Below are 17,874 nucleotides of genomic sequence, written 5' to 3'. Positions count from 1 at the left end.
TCCCAAGAGTCCTGGGGGAGCTCTGGATTCCTTCTCTCTCCCACCAGCTGGATAATGTTCAAGCGGACCCCGCTCCCCACCTGCACCTCTCCCCATGCCCTGCTTCGTGGCGTTCCGCCTTCGCCTCTTCCCCAAATCTGACTCAGTCCTGTCCAAACAGCTCCTCGGACTTCCAAGAAGCAAACTCGGGGCACTGGGGAAGAAAGGAGGCTGGCTCGGAATCCCCTGAGGGCAGACACAGAAGAGGCCGTGGGGCTGAGCAGAGGCCTCTGGGGGAGGGCCGGGGGCGAGCCTGTGCAGCCTCATTCCTGCAGGCCTGACTCTTCAGGCACTCAGCCTCCTGTCAGACCCGTTCCTAAGGGGCTGACTCAGCAGGAGGTGGGGACTGGCGTGAGGCCCGGGGCGGCGATAGTAACAGAGGCTCTCTGGTTCCCAGAGGACATGTCGGGTAATGGCTGTGCGCACAGTAGGGATTTTGTCTAACAGACCTGGGGGCTGGGGTAGGAAAGGATCACAGAACTGAGGGCTTACAATAACCCTAAAAGGCTTTCTAGTCCAAACCGTCCTCTTACAGGTGAGGAGGCTGTGGGTCAAGGGGATGCAGGTGCCAACCCCAACCCTGACCTACACTTGCCCGGTAGGAATCTACCCTCTGATGTAAGCGCTGCCTGCCTCAGGCCGGGAGCGAAGGTAGGATACTTTGTAACCGGCACACACTCGGTCATTAGTGAGGGCAGGCCTCAGTGCATGCTGACAGGCTCGCGCCGAAGCTTCTGGGACAAAGTGTAACACTGAAGCTTCTCACTTGCCCCGCCCCTCATCCGCTCCGGAAAGCCGCCCCTAACTCCTCCCTCTTTGTTCCAGCCCCTCTTGCCTTCCTCTCTAAGGACTCCCCTCCACAGGAATTCTCCAGAAGACTCCTTCCTCCTCTGGGAGTCCCTGCTTCATACCAAGAACCTCTCCTCCCCCCCCACTACCCAAAACTTCCCCTCCCCCCGGCTCAACTCCCCCAGAACCCCCTCCCCTCTTTTCCTGATCCCCTTCCCTTCCACCCTCAATAATAAATTATTTATTATTAAATAAGACTATTACAGTAATAAGTAAATACGCAAATAAATAGTATAAATAAGCCTAAAGTGATGGTTTAAGAGCAGGACGGCTTTCCCCAGCCCCTCCCCGATTTCTTGACAGCTCAAATCAAGGTTTAGAGGTCAGATCGGCTGGGGCTCCACCTCCGTCTCCCCATCACTTCCCCGCCCCCTTCCTGGGCCCTTTCAGATCTCGGACGGGATCTGGACTTTGACGCGGCCCCGTCATGCCACGCCCACGCCCACACCTTGGCTGTCCCAAGAGTGCCAGTGACTAACCCCGAGCCCTCGGGTCATCCCTTCGCCCCGCCCCATCCTCCGTCTGGCTCCGCCCCCGAGGGGGAGGGCTAAGGAAGCCCGGAGCCTTTTCCGAGCCTTAGAGGGGGAAGGGCTCCAACTGATTGTCCAGTCACAGCTCTGGGAGGATACGGTCGGAGAGATTTTCTCCAATCATAACTCAGGAGGGTGGAGGTCAAGACCTTTCCACCAATCCTAGCTAAGCCTCGTGAGGCTCGTCGGGAAGGGGGCTGAATCAACATGGCGCCTTCAGCGGGACAAGGGTGAAACCGCCACCGCCGGCTGCTTCCATTCTCCCGCTCCAACATGTTGGTTCATTTATTTCGGGTCGGGACTCGGGGCTGCCCGGTGCGGGGAGCCCTGCTACTGCCGCTCCGGCCCCGAACGTTTACGGCCGTCAGGTAAAAAGAAGCGTCGGGCTTGGAGCGGGCCAGTGGCTCGCCGGTTCCGTTCCGCGAGGGCTCCCCCTGGGAAATGTAGTTCCAGTGTCGCGCGAGGCTGCTGGGAGATGTAGGCTTCTCCCTCCCCCCCTCCCCCCCCCAGTGTAATGTCATCTGCGCGGGAGCGTGCTTAATAATTTACGGTCCGATCCGATGCAGGCTGATCTGCGCTTTGTTTTATGGGGCCCGGCACCTCTGAGGCTGAAGTCCAGTGTTCAGAGAACAGCCCCCCCCCCCCATGGTCTCATTAGGTCAAAGGCTAGGTCCCCTGACAAATGAGCGGCATTTCCCTGCAGGAGAGCCCCTCCCCTTTGTGCAGTCCCGTGCTTCTCACCTATGTCATCTAACGCGCCCCTCACTCAGCCCAGTGAGGGACGAGATCCCGAGGAAGCCGGGCACCCAGACACAAAAGTGACCCCAAGAAAAGCCGGCCTTGGCTAAGGCACGAGGCACGCTGCTGCGCCCCGCGAGGCCTGCTTCCAAAAGCCAACGTGATGTCGCATCGGACTGGCGCGAGAGCGAAGCTCAAATGCCAAAAAGTGGCCCGCCCTCCCGCTCCTGCGGTGTGACCCCTTAGACCCCAAGTCCGGGCTTCCGGACCGCGGGAGGGGCGGGGGCGAGCCACGGGGGGGATTGAAAATGCTTCAGTGAGGAAAGAGCAAGGGCCGGGCTTGTTTAAGTAAAAGTGACATTTACAGAGGAATAGCCGGGAACAGAGTGCCGGTTTGTTCCTCAGCTGTCAGAAGTGTTGGTGAGAGTTGAGGAGGAGCAGCTCCAGGGCCGGGGGTGGGATCGTGGTGTTAGAAGCCGGACGTGGCCGCGGGCGCCGGAGCTGGCGAGGAAGAAGGGGTCCGGCCTCCCAGCTGTGGGGGGCACGTGACTCAGCACCCCAGGACCGCCGCTTTTCCAGGCTGCTCTCAGACCCACGGTCTGGGAACTCCCCAGAGCACGGGAGATCCCCATTGGACCAGCGAGAGACTGCAGGCGGGGGTCAGCGCTCAGACGGAAGCAGATCCTGGGGCTCTCGCCCAGGGCCGTTTCCCAGCATCTGCAGCTTTCTGAACTCCCACAGAGCAGGAAGGGAAGGCGCCCGCGGGCCGGGCAGGACGGGAAAGCATCAGACAGGCTCTGCCACTAGCTCCAGCCGGGCCGAGTCGCAGCTCTCCCGGGCTCTCGGGCCCAAGGCTGAAGGCTCAGGAGGAGCAGGGGCTGGGAGAGCCGGGCCTGGACCCTTGAGTGGTGCTCTTACACGGGTGGGTTTTACCATCAGCGGGACGCTCCCATGCTCCTTCTCTTTCTCTTCCCTCACCCCCACAGAAGTGCCAGGGCTGGGGCCCAGCAGAGACCAAAGCTGTCCTAGCTAACTGACCGATTTAAGACCGCTTTCTCCCCACAGGCATTTGGAGAGTCGCACTGGCTCCTACATCCTGCGGGCTCTGGCCCGCCTCCGGCTCTGCCCACCCAGAAGCCCCCCAGCTAAGCGGCAAGGATCCTCTCTCTGGGTTGGGGGGCTACTCTTGGGTCCTATGATATGGAGCAAAGGCTGCCACTTCTATCTCGTGGGGCGGTGCGAGGTGGAGGGGCTGCCCCTTGTGGAATCCAAGCCCCAGCCAGAGGAGCCCTGCTTCAGCTGGTCTATCTTCTGGTGCTTTCTGCGACCCCACTTGCTGGCCCTGGGGACAGCCATTGTGGTGAGGTCATCCCCCCACCCCCCACATTCTTCCATCTCTGCCACAGACAGGGAAAGGGTCATAAGAAGATGTGAATGGGGGTGGCCCAGAGAGAAGATAACTAAGTCTGTTACATCCCACCACTACTACTCCAAAAGAGGTTCAGGGACAATGGCAGGGAGGAGCTCCTTGTGAGGGAATGGAAAGGAATCTCCTCCAGGGAGGCTGGACTCCAGTCACTTGGGAGGTGCTAAAAACGCTGTTGGGCTTTTCAAGAAGAGTGTCCAGTTTATACAATTCCCATAGAAATAGTGGGAGCAAGGGCCAAGCATGGAGCAGGAGGAAGCATTAGGGATACCCAGAAGCCACCAGGGCGAAAGAGACAATCATAGTTAAGGCCATTGAACATAGATTCCTTCCTTCCTTCCTTCCTTCCTTCCTTCCTTCCTTCCTTCCTTCCTCCCTTCCTTCCTCCCTCCCTCCCTCCCTCCCTCCCTCCCTCCCTCCCTCCCTCCCTTCCTCCCTCCCTCCCTCCCTCCCTCCCTCCCTCCCTCCCTCCCTCCCTCCCTCCCTCCCTCTTTTTATTTACCAGATATATATGCATGGGTAGTTTTACAACATTGACAATTGCCAAGCCTTTTGTTCCAACTTTTCCCCTCCTTCCCCACCCCTCTCCCCCAGATGTCAGGTTGACAATACATGTTACATAGGTTAAAGTATAAATTAAATGCAATATATGTGTACATGTCCAAACAGTTATTTTGCTGCACAAAAAGAATGGGACTTTGAAACAGTGTACCATTAGCCTGTGAAGGAAATAAAAAATGCAGGTGGACAAAAATAGAGGGATTGGGAATTCTATGTAGTGGTTCATAGTCATCTCCCAAAGTTCTTTCTCTGGGTGTAGCTGGTTCAGGTCATTACTGCTCTATTGGAACTGATCTGGTTCTAGATTCCCCTTTTCTAATTCTTCCTTTTCCCCCTCTCCAATCACAGCTAGCACTGGGATCTGCCTTGGTGAACGTGCAAATTCCCCTGCTCCTGGGCCAGTTTGTGGAGATTGTGGGGAAATACACACAAGATCATTTGGGGAACTTCATGATGGAGGCCCGAGGCCTTGGTCTTCATCTACTCTCCCTCTACACTATCCAGGTATTACAGTAGGAAGTCTGTGTGGGGAAGAGTCTGAGGAATATTTAATCATCAATTTTATAGTATACTGCCTTAAGTAGAGATTCAAGCCCTGGCATTTTTGGGGGGTTGGGAATGGCGAGGGATCTAGGGCTATGTTTAGACCAGAATCAGTTAGGGAAGCCTCAGTGGAATTCTGTGGATCTCTTTTGTTGCTCTCCTTAGGGGGTGCTGACCTTTGGGTACCTGGTACTGTTGTCAAGACTTGGAGAACGCATAGCCAAAGATATTCGGCAACAACTGTTTAGCTGCCTGCTTCGGTAATGCCGGGTGGAAGGAAGGGTGATTGTGGGCTGGGATGTAAAAGCAGGCCTGGGAAGAGAGAAAAGGTCTGCTTCCCTAAGGACACTCAGAGAGTAAAGGAAGGAGACTTTGGGAGATAGTCAAGGACACAATTAGTGATGGTAGGGGTGGAGTTGGGGGGGGTGATATAGAAGCTGTGATTCTGATACGCCTGTATCCACCCCCCAGGGATCCCTGTCAAATTGAGTCTTGGGGCTGACGCCTTTTCTTCCTCTCCCAGGCTCTGATATTCCCATTTCTGGCCCAAAGAGACAGTTCCTCAAGACTATAGACATGAGAGGTATCATGACCTGGAAAGAGCATACTGGGATCCAGAAGAGCAGGGCTTTAATTCCGCCTCTGGCATGTATTATTAGCTACATGGTCTTGATTAAATTATATAATCTTTCCCTTTGCTTCAGTTGCCTCATGTCTAAAATAAAAACTTTCCCTTTCTTGAGATGGAACAAACAAGCTAAGAGACCTCTTGAATCCTTTCCTGCTTTAGGATCTCTTCATCTATCCCCCTTCCAGCCCTGGTACTGGTGTCCCTCATCAGTCCCTTAAAAGAGAGCACAAGTACCCTGCTGCTCATGGAGCCCAGCCCCGGGTCTGTGCTTTGGGACATCAGTGTGGGATGTGATCATCTGGGTGACCCCACCCTCCTTCCTCCAGACAGGACATTGGCTTCTTTGACACCAAAAAGACAGGGCAGTTGGTGGCACGACTAACAGCTGATGTGCAAGAATTCAAGTCGTCCTTCAAACTTGTCATCTCCCAGGTCAGGGGGCTCCTGGTTGCCCTTTTTTAGGGAGACTCTAGGCAGATCTAGGGGTGAGCTGGTAACATCACCTGGGGGGAAGGAAAGGGGGGAGACCAGAAATAAAGACAGACTGAGGGATATGGACACTCCTCCTCACTGCTTCTGAAATCCCACCACCAGGAAATCTCCCGGGTGGGACAGATAGGACTGGCTTTCTTCGCCCCTGCCCTTCTGCAACAAGAGCTTCTGCTGATTGTCCCCACCCTCTCCCTTCTATAGACCTAGCAGGTCAGGGATCTCCTGATCCCTAGCTCTGTGGGACTCCATAGACTGAGCTCCTGAGGGCCGCTGCTCTGTAGCAGGGCCACGGCCTGGTCTGGTGGCTAGCCCCTCAGAAAGGGACATGGGAAATGTGGGCTGGCAATCGAATGGGATGTGGATTTGGCTGAACCCCTTTTCATAGACTGTACATGGGGTCATTTTCTCATTTAGGGGGCTGCTTTTCACCACTTTATCTGTATTCTTGCATACCCATCAACAAGTTCCTCTGCCCAGTGGCAGATGACTGCGGGAGAGCTGGCAGAGAATTTCAGGTGCAGCTCAGGCCTGGGCAGCTGGAGAAGCGTAACTAATTGGCCATCGCAGGGACTCGTGGCCTGTCTTTGGGAGCAGCATTCTGATCAGCTCCTCGGGCCAGCCGACCCTTGACCTGATAAAGACTGTTGGCGGGTGGCCCTGATTCCAGTCGTTCTCTCCTTTCCCTCCAGGGCCTCCGCAGCTGTACCCAGATGGCGGGCTGCCTGGTGTCCCTGAGCGTGCTGTCCCCACGTCTCACGGTTATATTGTTAATGGTCACGCCGGTCCTGGTTGGGGCGGGTTCCCTGCTGGGCGCCCTTCTCCGCAAGCTCTCTCGACAGGCTCAGGAGCAGGTACCAGCGCCGCCCTCGCTCTCCCTGACCCTAACTTCCATTCCTCCCCGGCTTCCTTTACCTTTGGCCTCCCCGCTAGCCCACTTTAAATATTAGGCACCCCACATTTGCTAATTCCTGGGTCCCCTGCAGATCTCTAGGGCAACAGGTGTGGCGGATGAAGCCCTGGGGAACGTGCGGACCGTGAGAGCCTTTGCCATGGAGCCACAGGAGGAACAGTGAGTCCTGGAGAGGTGGGGGACGGGGCGGGCGGAGGGGGCGGGCGGCTTCCCTCAACACCTGGCATTGGGCCCCATGGCAGGCACTATGGAGAGGAGCTGGAGAAGTCATGCCAGCTGTCGGAGAAACTGGGCAGAGGCATCGCCATCTTCCAGGGGCTCTCCAACATCGCTCTCAACTGTGAGTGTCGCCTTAAGGGCAGGAGTAGGCGTGGGGTGGTCCCAGAACCATCAGAAGCAGGGGGGCTGGGGGCATCCAGAGGCAGAGTCTCTTTACTCATAGGATCAGAGAACTTTCGATGTTCCTTGTGTAACGGATAAGGGAACCGAGATCCGATCAAGACGGATCACTTGCCCCAAATTAGGAGCAGAGCCCAGAGCTCCCTGGCCCCCACCCTGGTGACCTCTCCCCCCATGTTCCCCATGCAGGCATGGTTCTAGGCACGCTGTTCATAGGAGGCTCCCTGGTGGCGGGACAAGAGCTGTCAGGCGGGGACCTCATGTCTTTCCTGGTGGCATCCCAGACCGTGCAGAGGTAAGTGAGGGTGGGCGGGGGCGCGGGCCTTGGGAAAATGGATGCCCAGAGCCTCTGCTGTTTGGTCAGGTGCCAGGCGCACACACATCCATTGCATGCCATTGGCCTTTTAGAGCCAGCTGGGTCTTGCTGTAGTTTACTGTGTTAGTGCCATGTACTCCTCTTCAGCTGGGCAGCCCAAGTTTTTTCCAGAAGAGCTCCCACCTAGGCCCTATCCAGGCAGAATCATAAAACTCTTCTAATCTAGCCTCTCATTCAGGGCAGAAACAACCTCTGTGTAAGTCCCTCCAGGGCTGGAAAGATCACGGCATTTTAGATGATCTGTTTTATTGTTGGACATTTCTTCCTCACGTTGATCCCAAGACCAACTCTTTCTGATGTCTACCCAATAATCCCACAACTTCGCCACCCACAGTAACACAGAACAACATCATTCTCCTTTTTTGTAATCATCAACTATATAAAGCCACCAGTTGTGTCCCCACAGGTTGTTTTTTCTCCAGGAAATAATCAGTTCCTTTATCTTCTGTGTGTCATGGTTTCTAGACTTATCCTGATCCTCCCCATTCAGATAAACTCCATTGTCTTTGTTATCTCCTTTAAAATGGAACCTACCAAAAACATGCATTCAAAAGACTTGTTTTTCCCCTGATCTCCCCAACTCAGCCTGTTTGTATTTCCCTCCTGTCCCTCATCGTCCCCCCTCACACACATCTTCTTTCTTTTCCTCACATACTTCTTCCAAGGCTCAGAACAGTGAAGAAGCGTTAGATGGCTGAATGCAGTAAATTGACTCACGTTTCCAGGACTTGCTTATTCTCCCCAGCACTCTAGACACTAATGACTTCTAGAGTTCTTGATTTCCTTACACCTGCTCTGTTTCTGATCTCCATGGGGCTGTACAGTACTTGGATATCATGGACAGAACTGGGGTCCTAGCACAGGTTACTTCCCTTTAGTCACCCTCCCAGCCATCATTGAAACACTCCAGACAGACCAAAAGGGAGTCCCAGGAAACAGACTTTGAGAGCCGGTGAGAGTTGGTGGTGGAAAGGGGCCACCTAGCACACCCATGGGCCTCCTCTTAAGTAGACTGGTGCAAGGAGAGAAGGATGGAACCATAGAGAGGCTCATAGAGGCCGGGTAAGGGGAACACAGAACTGGGGTCTTGGCTGGAGGAGCGGGACTGAGGAGTTTCCTCTTAACTCCACCTTCTAAAAGGATGCACTGAGGCTTTGTATCTGTGTCCTCCATGACATTGGGAAGGAGATGCCATGACATGCAGGTGAATTGGATTGAAGGGAGGGAGGGCTGGGCCAGGTCACCTGCCTTACTTTCCCCTCTAGAGCCTTCTGGGTGCAGGCACAAGAAGATATTAACTCTGTTGAATGAATGAGGCTACGGGACTGGCAGCGGGAAGCTTACTCCCCCTGCTGGGTAGCAGTGGGATATTTCCTATCTCTCAATTAGTTTATTAGAGAAGCTGAGTCTTTCATTGAGATGCTAAGGACACAAGAGCCCTTTGCCAAGTCCCTAATAGTCTGAAAGACATTCTTTTTCTTCCTTAATCTTCTCCCTCATTCCCCCAACCCCAAATTTTCCTCATTTATTCAAGAAAGCTGTTAAGTGCGGCTCTCGCACTCAACTGTCGCTAATCAATCCTAATTCCCAAGTCTGAGCAGAGAAACTCTGATAAATATAATGTCTTACCTCTGTTTTGAGGTTCTCAGAAGTCCTCCAGCTGCTATTTCATATGGACGCAGTTTGAGCACAACAAAGCACCTGAGAGTTTTGGCACACAAGCTTAGACTTTATCATGTAGTTTATACCTCACTCTATGAGGTATCGCTCCTGCACTATCTCGGTATCGCTCCCCAGGGTCGAACTCCAGGTGGATAGAGGTCAAGTCCTTCCTCCTCTGAGCTTATATAGGGTCTAGGAGGTCACAGGCACAAGCCATTCAATGATGGAGATTTTACATCTTGTTCCTGACTCGATTTCAGAGTGAGATTTTAGGATTCCCGCCATGGCTGGAGGTCCCACCCATGAAGGAAGTCCCTTTGTATTCAACTCCAATCACATCTGGAGACCTCAGACACTATTGGCCTACTTTCTCAATCTCAATTGCACTTGCCTGACCTCTTTCAAGGACCCTTACCGCTGTTCTCTTCCCATGACCAGCTGAAACATGGACAAGTTGTCTGTCTAGCCTATTTCAGAGCCATTTTTCCAGCTTTCCCCTCCTATGGAAAAATCACCTATCTCTCTGCCAGTAATGAAGTCAGCCTTCTCTTGGAAATTTGGACCTGACATTCTTCATGAATAGGAACACACGTATTCTTATCCAGAGTGACTACTGATTTATGACTAATTGTTTACCACCTCCCACTCACATAGCCAAGTGAACCTCCTACTCCTGCTCCTTAATATCCCCACCCCTCTACCTATTGGGTCAGTTTTACTCATTTCCTCCCCATTTCCTCTTTCCCCCTAATATATAGCTTCTAGCTTACAACCTCTGTGTCCTAACTTTTCAGTGCCCAGGTGATATGGAAAGAAGCACACAACAGTAGGCAAAACACAGGACAGAGCAAAATCATGGGGCCTATTTGGAGGGCATCCTAATACCTGTTCCTTTCCCTTTCTTAAAATTTTTGCCTTTGTCTTACGATTATTTTCTTTTCAGTTTTTAACCCTTCCTCTCTGCAGTCCAGACAACAGCTGAAATTCTCTGATTGGTGTTTATCCTCTTGTTCTTTGCCTTGGCTCTTTGTGAAACAGCTAGGTGGTACAAGGAAGAGAGCATTGAGCTTAGAGTTAGGAAGACCTAACTTTGCGTCGGAAACTCACTACCTGTGAGACCATGGGCAAAGTATTAGACTTCGGTTTGCCTCAATTTCCTCATCTGTAAAATGGGGATAATAAGAGTATTGACTTCCAAGGATTGTTGTAAAGATCAAATGGGATACTAACCATTAAAGCATTTAGCACAATGCCTGGCACGTAGATGTGATAAATGTCCAACCTCATAGCCACTCTCTATTTCTCTTTCTCTCCCTTCAGATCCATGGCCAACCTCTCTGTTCTGTTTGGTCAGGTGAGTTGAAGTGGGGTCACAGAGGTATTCAGATGTAAGGTTATCATTGAATGCTGCAAAGCTTGGATTATTTCTGAAAAGCTCTGGCATGGGGGGGGACTCACTGGTCTGCTGGGAAAAGTAAGGAACCCCTATGTTAACTAAAGTAATCTTTTAGACCCTCCCTCCCCCCCAAAAAAAAATCTCTTTGAAATCGCAGAGGTATGGAAGTAATATGGACCCCTTGCCTCTTTTTTTCTGCCCAGATTTCACTTTGCATGCCCACTCTTGCACATTCTCTTCCATGAAATCTCAGGGCTCTTTTTCTCCATCAGTGGCACAAGTTCTGGGTTTACACGAAGACTTATCTGTTGGGGCCCCTCCCCTTAACTGTACTTAGCCCCATAACCCCCAGCACCGGCATCCTCCTCCCTGTCACTGCCAGGTGTGGTATGAATTATGGGTCCTGAATTTGGTGGCCCCTGCCCACCCCCATCTCCTGGTCTCTTCCTCTAGGTGGTTCGAGGGCTTAGTGCTGGGGCCCGGGTCTTTGAGTATATGTCTGTGATCCCCGACATTCCAATACAAGGGGGGCACTGCATTCCACACGCTGAGCTCCAAGGCGCTGTCAGTTTTCACAATGTCTGCTTCAGGTCAGCACAGGGGACACTTGTGGCTGGGGATGGGGAAGTGGTCAATGGGTGAGGTCTTTTCCATGCAGAGCTTCTCTTAGAAGGGACTCTTTTAATAGGGGAGTAAGAGGTTCAGTTCTTCATGGTGATTTTTTGGTAAAAGAGATTATTTTCTGCATCCCTTTAAGCCCCTTGAATAGCACGAGGTACTGGAAGAAGAAAGAAATATTGTTTCCATCGCTAGTCTCTGCTTCCTAAAACTGATGAGGGTTTTCAAGGCAATTCTTGAGTCCCTGCCTATCTTAGACTTTTCTCTGACATGCCCTTCTTCTAGCTATCCCAGCCGGCCATGTTTCCCAGTACTCAAGAACTTCAATCTGAGACTGCCTCCTGGAAAGATAGTGGCCCTGGTGGGACAGTCTGGGGGAGGTGAGTAGATCCTTGTCCCCAAGCCATCCTGAAACTTCTCCAGGAGGGCAGAATGTGGTGTCCCGCATCCTCCTCCTGAGACACGGGGCTCCATGGCTCTCTTTGTATCCACGTCTTTCCAAGAAGGGCCTTCTGAAGTCCTGGTCTCTTTCCTGACACCTCTCTCTCTCTCCAGGAAAGTCTACAGTGGCTGCACTGCTTGAGCGGTTCTATGATCCCACCGAAGGAATGGTGTGCTTGGATGGGCAGGATCTTCGAAACCTGGACCCCTCTTGGCTCCGGGGTGAAGTCATTGGCTTCATAAGCCAGGTGAAAGGGAGGATAAGCAGTAGGGCTGAGAGTAAGAACCTGGGGTGTGGGGTGGAAGCAAGTAGTTCTCGGCTGTGGCCCCAATAGCGAGATGGGCCGCTCCCCAAAGTGCAAAATCTTGGTTTGGTTAGTCTCTTCCTTCTGCAGTCTTTTTGCCCTCCCCCATCCCTGAATGTAGGTGATGTTGCCTAAATGTTCTCAGGGAAACCTCAGGTTCAGTCACTTAACCTCTTAAAGCAAATGAAACCCCTGTGTTCTCTCTCCCAACACTATAGGTATGTTCAGTTTTCTCATTGTGAAATGAAAAGTTTCATCTCATTCAGTCTGTGGGGAACAAGTGTTTTGCAGGAAAGGAAGGCTTTCTGGGCCCCTTGAAATTATATCACAAAATAGCCAGTTCTGCACAGAAGTTTTGAAAAAGCTATGTTATAACTGTGAATTGTATTTCACTCAAGTCCTGCCCTGACATATATGCTGTGTGATTCTGGGCAAACCACTTAAACTCTCGGTGCTCTAGACCAATGGTGTCAAATTCAGCTAGAAATAAGGGCCACTAAAGCAGATAGAAGGATCCCTACAAGCCACATATTGACTTTAAAAATTACATAGTCATAAAAATATGTTGCATTTATTTTGTGGACTATTTCCCAATTACATCTTGATCTGGTTTGGGCAGAGCGGCATTTGGGGGCTGTGGGGTAGGCCACATATTTGACACCATCATTTAGGCAATTCTCTAGGATGATAAGTCACAGAGGAGCTACCCACCTGCATTGGGAGAGGAAATTTCTGCATCTGGGACTTGCCCCTGCTCCATACTCTTAGCCTATATTTGCTATTAACTTACCATTCAAGGCCTTAGCCTTGTTCCCAAAGTCTCCTTCCTGCTCATGTCCACAGGGCACTGGTTTGGTTTTAAACTGCTAGCATCAGAGCATGGAGTTTTCTCATCCTGGTATCTTGTATGTGATTCTCTGGTGAAGAGCTGCCTGGCAGCCCATTAGTAAGAGCCCCAGAAAAGACAGACAGGCAGAAAGGATCATGCAATTGAATTTGCAAGGCCATGTGGCCTTACTCTGTCCCCATTCCCACCTAGTAACCCTTACCAAACCTTTATAGGCCATTCCTCTACCCCATCGTTTTCCAAATACTTCTTTTTCCACCTCCAGACCTTTACAATTCTGACACTGTCTTCTTTCTTCCCAAAATTGCTATCTCTGGGTTTCCTGCATCCTATCTTAGCCATAGTATGTTCCCTTTACTGGCTGTGACAACCTCAACAATTCTAGGGAAACTTGGAGGTTGAGGAGCTAGAAAGGCAGGATTGGGTGAGTCTTGAAGAGGGAAAGATGGTGGTAAACTCATTGATCCTTCATCCTCCTCTAGGAGCCCGTCCTTTTTGGCACAACCATCATGGAGAACATCCGCCTAGGAAAGCTAGATGCCTCCGATGAAGAAGTCTATGCAGCTGCCCAGGAGGCTAATGCCCATAATTTCATTTGCAGTTTCCCTGAGGGCTATGACACCGTTGTGGGTAAGTGAGACCTTACCCAGCTCCCTTGCTTGGACACAGACACCCTCCTATTTCGGTGGTCACATTGCCAGTCCCAAAACAGTGTGAAGAGATTTGAAGGGCAAATCTCAAGGGAAGAGAATATCTGAAGAGGAAAATCTTAATTCTACCACAGATGGCAGCTGACCTATGAGTTGCTATATTGGGAAAAGCTCAAAGGGGCCAAATGAATCCCAAGCTATGCAAGGCTATTATTGAAGAAGCCATGCCATAGCACTGCATTTAAAAAAAAAAAAAAAGTAAATCTTATGTAAGTTGAGTGGTCAAATCCTTTCAGACAGAAGTAGAGGGAAACATTTCAAGTCTTTCATCATCCCCAGAGTGGCTCTTGTTGCTTTCAGTCCATCAGGACATCTTTCCCAAAGTCTTTTCTCAGTCCCTTCCCAATCTTGTTTCAGCTCTTTGGCCTTGTCTTCTGGTGGGATGAGGGTCCCATCTAAATTCTTGTAGTGGTTCCAGTTGTCTTCCCAAACTGCCTTTAATCTTTTAGTCTCCCTGACTTCAAGCTCAGTAACCTCATTTTTTAAGTCCTAATTTGATGTCCATTTTTTGCAGAAGTCCTCTGAACCTTCTTTGAAGGTCTCCCTCTACTTCAGTTTTTTTGGTCTGTTTATCTAGAGGAGAGGAGCGGCCTTGCTTACTGATGGAACAAGTGGAATTTTCAGGAGCTTTCTTCCTCCTTTCCCTAATCCCCCAAGGTTGTGGGGACCAACAGAGCTTCCCACGTCAGTACATCCCGGCCCATGCTTAACAAGATCTCTTTGTGCTCATCTATGGGACTAAAGCTTGTTTCTTTCAGTTTTGCCTGAGGATGTTGCAGTTCATCCTTGACGCCTAGTATCATGAGGGAGGGTTACCAGTGCTGCAGCAGGTTTACACAGTGCAGGAAGTCCAGGGTTTGAGACTCGCTGCTGAAGCTTGGCAGCTGGAGGACTACCTGACCACTGGGCCTAATGCCTATTCTGTTAGAATTGTTACGAGGTTCAAATGAGCCAACCTCCGTCAAGTATTTCACAGACTTAACCTGCTGCATAAATACTACATAATTTTCGTTTTATTTTTTATGGATAGAGAAATAGTGGATTAAGAGCTGGCTTTGGGGCCAGAAAAACCTGGGATTGAGTCTGACCTCACACACTAACTGTGACCCCAGCAAATTACCTGCCAGCGCTCTAGATAGCTCTAAGGATAGAAGATACAGAGCAGGTGCTGACTTGCATGGGAAGTTGTTCTGCCAGTTCCTCGCTGTGAGCTCCTTAAGTCAGTGGAATCGCGGGACTGTTTCTCATGCTTAGCTCTACTATTATTATATCTTTAAAAAGATTTTTTTATTGATAACTTTTGTTTTTACATTAAAGCCATTTCTGGATGCTTCTTTCCTCCCCCTGCATACACACATACCCTTGACACACATATGTGTAGTCAGTGTGCCCTCCCTCCTTTGTAACAAAGATCAGACAGAGCCAATGAGCTAATCCAGTGTCCAAGCCTGACACGGTGAAAGTACTTAACTATCAGTAGGAGTGAAATGGGATTCCTGCTCCCTTCTTCATGTTTAAGACTGATCATTAAAAGTCCTCCCCTTTCAGCTTCTTTGTAGAATATTTTTCATTTATGTTATTGCAATCAATGTACATATTGTTCTCATTAACTTCGTGCCTCTGCATCAGTTCATACAGGCCTTTTGTGTTTCTCTTAAGTTCATCATATTCTTTTTTTCTCACCACTAAGTAACATTCTGTTCTATTTGGAGACCATAATTTGTTTGGCCATTCCCTAATTACTGGGAAGCTTTCTTACCAAAAAATGTTGCCACAGGATATTTTGGCTTTCCTTCTGTCTTTGAGCTTCTTGGGGCATGAGCCCAGTAATGACAAGACCCAGTTTGGTGTCTTCTTGTAGCCATTGTAAAACTGATCTTGCCATCAGCACTAGCATATCCCTGGGCGTGTGTGTTCACTCACATCTCTTTATATTATGTGATATTATGAAGAAGCTTACATAGTTTTTGGTTCATGTCTCTGAAGATGAAGCAGAGGGCAGAACATTTCAGAACCAAATAAAAACTGAAACATGAGCAGGTCTGGGACCAGAACAGTTCTTTGGAATTAGATCACCAGAAGGTTTATACAAACACATGACAGGGTGCCCCACCTTGGACTAGTCGCTGTTGAAACCAGTAACAGAACCGGAAGGCAGTCTGATTGGGGAGAGCACCAAGGAGGGAGTTCCCTCATGGGCTGTCTTTGATGGGGGGACAGTCACAAACTGTGCCCACTGATGTTTTTGATCTTTCTCTCTCCTCCCTCCCATCCCACAGGCGAACGAGGTGTCACCCTCTCAGGGGGCCAGAAGCAGCGTTTGGCCATTGCCCGGGCTCTCATCAAGCAGCCCAAAGTGCTGATCCTGGATGAGGCCACGAGTGCACTGGATGGGGAGTCAGAGCGAGTCGTTCAGGAGGCCCTGGACCGAGCCAGCTCCGGCCGCACCGTGCTGGTCATTGCCCACCGCCTCAGCACAGTCCGGGCAGCCCACCAGATCGTTGTGATGTCTAAAGGATGTATCAAGGAGGTCAGCCTCGAGCTGGTGTGGGAAGGATGGAGGGAAGGACAGAATCAGAGGGAAGGTGTTGGAGGCTCCAGTTTGGCCCCGACCCAGGAGAACCAGAGTTGGAAATCTAGTGCTGCGCCTCCGGTAGTTGGCAATGGGTAGGGACGAGGGGAACACCAGATGACGAGAGTACAGATAACGGCCTTGAGATTGCCACTATGGTGTGGGTCAGTGGGAGGAAGAATGCACTGTGTCCCACAAGGTGACTTCTATCTAGAAGTCCTTTTAAATGGCTCTTGTTTATCAGAGATGGCTTTAAGACTGAGGAGATAATGGGAATGGGATGCTGAATCAGGATAACCATAGCAGCAGACATCATAGAGTCAGAGCTGGCAAGAGATTATCTCACTCTGCTCCCCAGATTTTACAGATGAGGAAACTGAGGCCTGGAGATAATGAAGTAATTTTTCCTAGAGTTTGGAATCTTGGACCTCTGACCCCAAATTCATCATGTTTTCACTTTCTCCACACTAGCTCACCAGGTCTAGGAAATACCAAGACCACCTGGAGTCCAAAAGTATTAAGTGAGGACACAGAATCAAAGCCTCAGGGCCAGGAGTGGAATAGTGACCATTCATTCCTAGCCAAAAGCTGGCCTTGAGCCACTCCCTTCCCTTCCTGCCCTTGGAATTAATACTTTTTTTTTTTAAAGGAGAAAGATTAACAGAATTTAAAGGGCTTTGAAGGAATTTCTGCTTTGAGCCAAATCTCCGAGCCTGAAGGTTAGGTCCAAAGGTTGGAGGAGGAGAATGCTGTGTGTGCATGCAGATAGTGGGTAGACTCTGGATTTTCTTTAGGTTTGGCGTCTTGCAGGATCATTATGAGTACTCAGTGTTTGCTTTAGGTAATCCTTTTGTTTTGCCTTCCCAACCCCTTCCAAGCAGAAAGCTTATTGTCTTGAGTCCCCAAGTGTCAATAGACTTTGAAGGCCAGTGAGGGTGGCTTGTTGTCTACTTCCCCAGAGCCCCAAGACTAGGGGTCAGAGTGACCTATTGTATACACCTCTGTATTTCTGCTTCTTTCAGATTGGAACCCACTCGGAGCTCATGAGGAGAGGTGGGCTGTATGCAGAGCTCATCAGAAGTCAGACCTTAATGCCTCCAGGCTATAAAAACTACAGCCCTAGGTTCTGAAAATTGGCCTCTTGGGGGTCCACCTGACCCAGGAGCCTGAACACTCCCAAGGTTCCAGAACTCAGAACAGAGTTCAAAGTGGTGACGAAATCCCAGAAAAGGAGTAATAGGAAAAGGGGACTGTCAGCAGGGGCGGAGGGAGTACAGGATGCTACTGTTATGGCTGTACTCAAAATAAACCCTGGGCTGGAGCCAGCTGGAGGGTTGGAAAGGAGCTAGGGCCCAGCCTCCTTCTTCTTAGCCAGGCATCCTCCCTTCCCCCCATCAGAACCATAGGAGCACTATTGGCATGAGATGGGGTCATTGTGGTACCCCGTTATCCTGCCCCTTCTTCCCTGACTTGCCTCTTACCACCTTCTGTCCTCCATGTTCTCCTGCCTACTTCCCTTTGTTCCCCTCTTCTCCATTCCCAGCTACTTTCATGAGTATCTTCGAAAGTCAAGTGTCCGTGCCCGAGGTCTTGGGGAGTTTCTGCAATGTGTTGAGTTCCGTTGGCTGTCCTTTCTCCCACCTTTACCTCCTCCATAGTCTATATTGTGGGAGAGAAAGGATCTAGCCCTATAATTTCTCCCCGATTTGCCTTTGGTCACTACCTTACATGTCCCCCACTAAAGAACACTTGACAGGGCAGAGGGCAGTCTTGTTCGTACCAGCCTGGACTTCCTCCACTGCCCCATCCTAAGTTTCCTGAAGAGACCT

General features: G+C 50.7%; 1 protein-coding gene across 2 annotated transcripts; it reads left to right on the top strand.

Moving 5' to 3' along the window:
- Positions 1–1,540: 1,540 nt before the first annotated feature.
- Positions 1,541–17,389, top strand: ABCB8 (ATP binding cassette subfamily B member 8). 2 transcript variants are annotated; one of them, XM_074267496.1, is made up of 16 exons: positions 1,541–1,786; positions 3,222–3,516; positions 4,492–4,647; positions 4,852–4,946; positions 5,644–5,749; positions 6,499–6,660; positions 6,793–6,878; positions 6,962–7,059; positions 7,308–7,413; positions 10,477–10,510; positions 11,006–11,142; positions 11,456–11,550; positions 11,726–11,859; positions 13,246–13,393; positions 15,753–16,003; positions 17,068–17,389. In XM_074267496.1, the coding sequence occupies exons 1-16, from the start codon at positions 1,692–1,694 to the stop codon at positions 17,173–17,175; spliced, it is 2,106 nt and encodes a 701-aa protein (XP_074123597.1). In that variant the 5' UTR covers positions 1,541–1,691; the 3' UTR covers positions 17,176–17,389. The 2 variants fall into 2 exon arrangements, with proteins under 2 accessions (XP_074123597.1, XP_074123598.1); XM_074267497.1 differs by having other exon boundaries at positions 1,595–1,818; positions 3,143–3,516.
- The last annotated feature ends 485 nt before the right edge of the window (positions 17,390–17,874 follow it).

The sequence above is a fragment of the Sminthopsis crassicaudata genome, chromosome 5 (assembly GCF_048593235.1).
Source record: "Sminthopsis crassicaudata isolate SCR6 chromosome 5, ASM4859323v1, whole genome shotgun sequence".
Taxonomy (NCBI): domain Eukaryota; kingdom Metazoa; phylum Chordata; class Mammalia; order Dasyuromorphia; family Dasyuridae; genus Sminthopsis; species Sminthopsis crassicaudata.
This window is presented reverse-complemented; position numbering and strand designations above follow the sequence as displayed.